We start from the raw sequence: 7,292 nt of genomic DNA, 5'->3' as shown, positions 1-7,292 counted from the left end.
GTGTCTGTAGAGCCAAGAACCTGAATATCATCTAAAGGACAGAGTGAGAAAGAATAAAGCAATGACAGTATGTATTTGACACTTCCAAGACCAGCATGGAGAACAGTCACCAGCTCAAGCAGCACAGGCAATTAAGCTTTGGCTAGAGGCTAACAGATCAAGTAGGTTCAGGGCTCAGCAGCTCAGTAACAGAATCATGGAAGCCTCTCACCATGTTCCTGTATATAAGGAAATACAGGGATGTACCTTGTGCATGCTTTTAAGCTAAGGGAATAAGTATCTGTTTTACAAGGGAAGATTAATATGTGGAATAGGAATCAGCAAATCAAGAGCCTATGAGGAAAACCAGAATAAAATATAATTTCCATGCTCCTTGATGAGAGTAAGTGAGAACCAGTACTGGGAAAGGTAAGAGGCTGCAGAAACAGTACTGGGACTGCAGTCATAACACCCAGGTATGCTGGAGGAGAAATTCTTTGCCTGTCATCCTCCTCCACTATAGCTGGTTATCTCCTTGTACAAGAACGAGTTCCTTGCTTCAGTGAAAGACAAGCAAGAGCAGGAATGAAGGACCGGGTAGTAGAAGAAAAAGCTGGAGTGGGAAGTAGTGGGCTGGCAGTAGGAAGACAGGGAAAGAAAAGAGAGGCTGAAGGTCAGAAACCCACTGGCCATCATGTTAAGGAGGAAGAAGGAAGAAACAGAGATAAGCAGAGAGAAATACTTGGTAAATATCAAATGAAGCAAACAATCTCACCACTGAATGGTAAAAAGGACCTAAGGCTGGAGAGAAGGATGAGATTGAAATAATCTGCTAAAACAGCACGATAAATTTTCAACACAAAAACTGAAATCCCTTTTGGCAAACACAGGAATGAGAAGTATGGGATATAGTCAGTATATTAAAAGACCAGTGGATGGCAGCATATTTTTACTACCAAAACAGTGAATGTCATGCCACATGTTTTGGGTATAGCTCATGTGCTGACTAGTACATGTCCCAAGAACAAATCCATGTTTGAACTTTGATATGTTAGCACAAGCTGCAGAGATCTGTGCTTTTTGTGTATAGTTCATATTTCTGTAAGACAGTGGTAAGCACTATTGTAGCTGTCCCACACAATCATCTGGGAGATGAGTAGCATGTTTTACAAGGCATAGAATAAGAGAGAGGATGATAACCATGAGGATAACACCATGTGACCTAGCTATATGCACCTTCTAAAGAGTTTATAAGAATATTTCAGGAATAAAAACTCAAAAGGCGGGCTATGCCTAAAGAATCACCTTAGTGTATTACTTCTGATAATCTAGTGCGGTCTCAGTCCCAAGTTTATTGTTCTGCTATGAAGCTGATAATTTCTTCTGAAAAGCTGGGAATAAAATCTGTAAATTGTATAGAAATTTTTTGCGATATAAAATTATACGTGGAGAGAAAAACTGAGTACCAATCCAGGCCATAGCATAACACTTAGCCAGTCAAAACCTGGTGTGCATGAAGTAGTTAAAGGGAAGACTTACTTGCTAATTAGACTTCAGAAAAAACACACATAATTCTTGCTTACCATGTTTATTCACTCTAAGTGGAAAAAACCTGAAAAGTCATAACGGATTTGACTCATTACCATATACACTGTCTATATTCCCTGTTCCCATAAATTTCAACTAAGAAAGAAAAATATACATTTTAAAAGAACAGTTTATAAATTCATTTGATAAACAGACTTCCAATAAACTTGTGAAAGTTAGAAGGAAAGGTTTTTCAAGACTTGTATCTCATGTTTTCTGAAGCAAAACACTTAACGTAAAGCACACCTGACATCTGACTTCCATACACCTCAGAGGTTTTCTATGTAGTCTTCACTAAAGTGTACTTACTAAATGTTTCACAGTACCAGAGCATGAGTTCCTCCATCAGCTTTCAAACCTGTGAACTAGATACTCACTGTAAATAATGCTTCTATCAAAAGGACAGTTCAAATACAAAAAAGAGAAGGGCATTAGCAGTCAAGTTTCTTTGGGAGATAGGACACTGCATTTGGTTCTGACTTTCTTGCAAACAGCAGCAGACAAAAAGCATGGTAATCATTTCAATTACTTTAAGCTCTTCAGTTTCAAGAGCATTTGTAAAAACAGGCCCAATTATAACAAACTGATATTTGCATAATTAACTCTGAAACAAAGCATTTTGTTAGTGATAAATGCATTAAGAGCTGAAATATATTAAGGCAAGCTATTCTGTTTATCAACTTGTCAGATATGTGTGCTAAAGTCTCCCCTTCTAATTACAAGATGTTTAGTACAGCACAACAGATATTTTAAAATTATTATAGAAGCTGGAATGTTTTTCAATTGTAGCACACTTCATCTGAGATTACCATGACAAAACATGAAAAGGAAAGAGGACTGAAAGCAACAATTTATAGACGTTCTAATTTTTCACTTAGAAATTCTTCCACACTATCTGTATTCCACTTGAGGATGCTCAGTTCTTCTGCAATGTTCCCACTGTCATCCAGCAGCTTTAGTACAGGGTCAGAACCACGCACATACTGCAGGGGAAACATAAGTCAGTTACCTTGGGCTGGAAATGCATTCTCCATATTAACACTTCCCCAACACCTACAATTGATTTACATCAGTTAAAAAGATGTCAAAACAAGAATAGTAAAAAGTTCAGTGACACCATGAATACTTAAGAACAGAGCACTAAATTACGTCAGAGTATTCTGGGCAAACTTTGGCAATACAATTTGTGCTAAGAAATCAACCTGAGCTTTGACTTTTTAAAGCTTACAATTCTTAAAAAACAGACGAGTTTGGTTGTTCCTAACAACGTTCAATGCTATAAATATTCCAGTGCCATGCATTCTGTTCTGATTTTATGAATTCTATTACTAGAGTGTTTAACAACAATGTATTCTACTTTTTTTTAAAGAAAACAGAACTATAAAAAGCAAATTAAGCTACGAGATCAGTCTTTCATCTTGTTTTCTCCTATACTGCCACCTCCTCTCTTCCAATATTTTTTTCATCTACTGTGCAGGTTCTAAGGAGAAGTAGATGTTCAAAGCTTGAGTTTGTGTGCATGTGCATATGCAAAGGAAGAACCGCTATATGAGGGGAGACACCATATTGAAGCTTTAAAGACAGAGATATGCTGTAGGTTGCACACTCCACCGACAGCAGTTGGCCAGTGTTTGCAGCTCTGGATTAGGTGCTTTCTTACACAGTCTGAAGGAATAAGGGTGGGAGAAAAGAAGGAAGCATAAGGGACAAAGAGGCCTCATTTCACAGGAAATTAAAACACATTAATTTAACATCAGTAAATGTGTATCATAAGAACCAGAACAGAGTTACTTGCTTTAAATAAAATAGGTAGGAAATGGCTTCAGTTCAGACTTGCATTTAATGTCAAAGAGAAGAAAGTGGGGGAACAAGTCAAATGAAGAGGGAGGGAATGGAGGGTGTCTGGAATGTGTGTGTGAGAGAAACATCTACTACTTGTTCTCCTTGGCCCACTACACAAGCTAATGCATATGCAGGGGGCCAATGCCATTAGGCTAGCTTTGAAAGATGGTATTCTACTTCAACTGTTTTAAGTTACTGAAGTTGGATTTTTGAATCAAGCAGCTGAATGATTATTCTCATATAATGAATAGCCTTTTTTTCAATTTTAGAAATTTCTGGTCACTTTAACAGCTTGAAATTCTACTATCAATTTCTAATTTAATCACATTCTTTCTTCCTGTGTTGCATCTGCGCCTACTCAGCTTTGCTGGTAACATAATACTTTAATGCTTCTGAAGACTCACTGAGTCACAAAGTATGTAGTGCAAATAAAAGCTTTTAACAATATTAGAAGGCTCTAACCATTTAAGTTTATGGAAAGAATTCCCCAGAAGTATTTTACTTTACCCTACTGAGCTAACCTAGTTGGTTTTACTTAATGAAGTTAGTGGCATCTCTAATCAGTTTTCCAAAAGTCTTGTAAAATAAATACAGATCCATTTGCACTAATTTTTTTCTGGTAGTGCTCTATACCAATTGTAGTCCAGACTGCTTTGATGTTCAATACAGCTACAAAGTTTAAAATAAAAATGAAACAGTCAGTCATGCAGAAGGAGAAAAAGCTTTTGAAAGAAATTGGAGGACACAGACATGAATGCATGAGACAGACAGAGGAAATCTGTTTTAGATGGAATCTGCTGCTGAGAAGACAAATCACTTATTGCATCCATGCATAGCTATGAAGTGATTCCAGATGGTGCCATTTGGTGAATAGAGATGGGAGCACAAGATGTGAGAATCAAGATGTATATCTGAAGTATGCTAGAAGTTCACACAGGATTTGAAGAGGAAGGTGAAGTCTTACACTAAATCTTGAAACCAAAGAACTGTCTGAACTTAAAGGCAGTGCAGCTTACCCTGCTTTGCATATATGCAAGCCATAAGAAACACCATTTAAGTATATTAATTTCTATAAAGCTGGATGTTTGAAGACTACAAAATAAAACAGAATCACAGAAGACAGGAAGGCAGTTCTGAGAGGGATGAGAAAGAAGAATCACTGAATTATATAGAATTATATAGAAATGGCAGCTCCATCACAAAACAAGGGGAGAACAGAACAGGAGAAAATGGAACTACGGCAGAATAAGCTTCAGTATATCCAAGATATACACAGAGTAAGGACAGAATGCAAGCATTCCTCACATTGTTTTGCCATCTGCTATTACTTATGGGTCCCAGTATATTTTTTCCTGCATTAAAACAAACAACAAGAAAACCCCAGAACCCCAACAACAAAGAATTGGTGCCAAACAGTTACTGAGCAATAAACCAATTAATATGAGCAGCAGGAACTTGTAAAGATTTATAGTGGCAATGCAAATATACATCCTCTGCTAAAGGATTACTTGATCAGCAAATAAGGAACAATCCACAGGAGGATTGCCTCCACCAAGCTTAATTCTTCCTATCATCCCAAATAAAAAAAGTTAGGTTATTACTCACCTTGATTTGCAGTCCCCTGAAGAGTTTTGGCTTATCACTCCTGACAAAAGCTATGGTTTGGGAAAATAAAGAAAGATAATCAAACCCTTCTCCACTTGCATAAAGTAGATTACATTCAAGCTAGTATTCCCTGAATTACTTATTTTGGAATGATGCTTCAGGAGGTACTTTAATGTTAAAATTTTTAATATCCTCATAAAATTAATAATACTAAATCTATTATGGCTAAGGAACACCCTATTTTTGCTTAGTATTCCAAACAAGCTTCGTATCTGCTTGTATTTTCCTCGATCACTAGTGCAACTGTCTAAATCAGTTTATCTGCGTATACAACTGACAGTCTTCAGCAGACTGGCCCATATGCTGCTGTGATACGCAAATGTGAGGAAAAGCATTAGAGCGATCAAAATCTGGCTGAAGATAAGCTTTGTGAGGGAGGCTAAATATGACACACATCCCATCAGCATGCTGCACACAAGCTGCAGCGGTGCGGGTGAAAGGGCACCGAGGAAACGGTGGGTAGAGGTGTTATTCTTGCAAACAAGATGGACAATCTTGTCTTGCAGAGATCTTTCAGACTACATGTCAAAAACCAGAAAGAAAACAAGAAGAAAAGCTGGTATCTACTCTCCTCTTGACACTCCTAAAGGCAATCAGCTTTAAGATGGTCCCTATGGCCTGTCATGTAGCTACCGGGAGAGAAGCGCAGGTTCAGGGCTGCTGAACAATTCTTTACTTGAAGCGCTAGTCAGCAAACAGCAAGCATTAACAGCAGCACAGTCCCTGTATCCCTAGAGCACAACCCAGGCCTTGTGTTAACTTTAACTTTAAAAAGAAAAGATGCTATGAATTATTTCAGGACAAAGTGTGAGCATAATCCCCTACTTCCAAACATTTTAGCATAATAAATGTCTTCCTAGAAGTATCTAAAATTTATTTAGAAAATAGCATAGTCTTCATTCCTCCTTTCTACTTTCATGCTAAAGGCTGAATTTAGTATCTGTACTGACATTAAGTGGATTCTGGACACTCTTATAGTAGGTCAGTAGCATCTCCCCAAGGATGAACCCTGTCAGTACGGATTGACTCTTACAAAGGTACTGGCTGCATGTTGAAACTGCTTTTTCAAGGTCAGACAACAATGAATCTCTCACAAATTGCAGTGCATCCAGCTGGTACATGGAAGAGTGCAACCTCAGGACTAATGTTTCATACTGCCTCACAGTAGTGCTTTCCTCAGTAATTGTAGAGATGTCCCCTGGCATCTTTATACCTATCTTTATATTACTGTAGACAGTTACCTTAACACTTTCTCAGTATGTATATACAGACTGGCATTTATTTTCTTCCTTCTTTGTGCTCCCCATACAGATCAAAATCATTTACTCTGCCTGCTGCACCAACCACTACACAGTATAAACCAGTTTAAAAAAAAATGGCCCAAAGAGCTGCCAGAAATATTAGACCCCTGAAGAAGAAAATAAGGCTCATTTTTGTTCTTTCTACAGAATTATTCACTAATGTCATATTGTAAGCTGTACTTGTATAACAATTTCAAGTAGCACTCAATAATCAATACTTGATCACATACTGCTGCAGTTCAGTTATGATTTAAACTCACAAAGATATAATTTTCAACTTCAGTGTTTCCCATGTCCTTGTGACCTGTTAGTTGTCTTGGCTGTCATCAACAGTAACATGCAAAAAAGTGGCAAAGCTATTTCTTATTCTTTGTTAAATCCACAGCACATTGAACTATTTCATGGGGAATTTTTCCACATTTTTTTCAATTTAAATCTAAAGCTGAAATCAGTCTCTAGGGCTTTACATGAAAAGGAGGTTGTAAAAAGCAGTCAGTACAGTGGGTAACTTTAATTGCAGAACAGCAAAAGGGATAAAGTTTCAGAATAAATCTGAACTGTGGAACTCTGTTGTATTAAAGAATAGCCCTTAGGGGTTAACTCAGGTTACAGCACGTTAAGCTTGCGACAGGTGGGAGGATTTGTTACTTGAGTGCCAGGTGAAAGCTCATTTGGACAGGAGTGGCTGTTCTCTGGCTGCAGTGTTGGACTGGCCAAGCTCGCATAAAATGGGAACAGAAATAGGTGGAAGAAGAAAGTATTCTATAGGCAGCATTACATTTTGTCGCTGTAAAAGTAGCTATTACACACTTGTATCAATTTCAAATGTCTAAATCTTCTGAAAACAGAAGCACTACAGAACATTTTTCCTGAAATTTTAGACAGCAGGAACAAAATTGTTTTTTGTTAATGGCATAT

At 37.6% G+C, this 7,292-nt stretch overlaps 1 protein-coding gene across 1 annotated transcript in view; it reads right to left on the bottom strand.

The window, feature by feature from the left end:
* Positions 1 to 1,551: 1,551 nt before the first annotated feature.
* The window catches only part of SELENOF (selenoprotein F), a 28,495-nt gene continuing 22,754 nt past the window's right edge, over positions 1,552 to 7,292 (bottom strand). Inside the window, exons 4-5 of the mRNA XM_033000569.1 lie at positions 5,014 to 5,063; positions 1,552 to 2,549 (exon numbers count right to left, since the gene is read on the bottom strand). Of these exons, the coding sequence (XP_032856460.1) occupies positions 2,418 to 2,549; positions 5,014 to 5,063 (182 nt within the window). The 3' untranslated portion in view covers positions 1,552 to 2,417. The remainder of the gene's footprint in view (positions 2,550 to 5,013; positions 5,064 to 7,292) is intronic.

The sequence above is a fragment of the Tyto alba genome, unplaced genomic scaffold (genome assembly GCF_018691265.1).
Source record: "Tyto alba isolate M040663 unplaced genomic scaffold, T.alba_DEE_v4.0 Super-Scaffold_1000006, whole genome shotgun sequence".
NCBI classification, from domain to species: domain Eukaryota; kingdom Metazoa; phylum Chordata; class Aves; order Strigiformes; family Tytonidae; genus Tyto; species Tyto alba.
The sequence above is the reverse complement of the archived record's forward strand: the minus strand, read 5'-3'. Positions and strand labels throughout refer to the sequence as shown.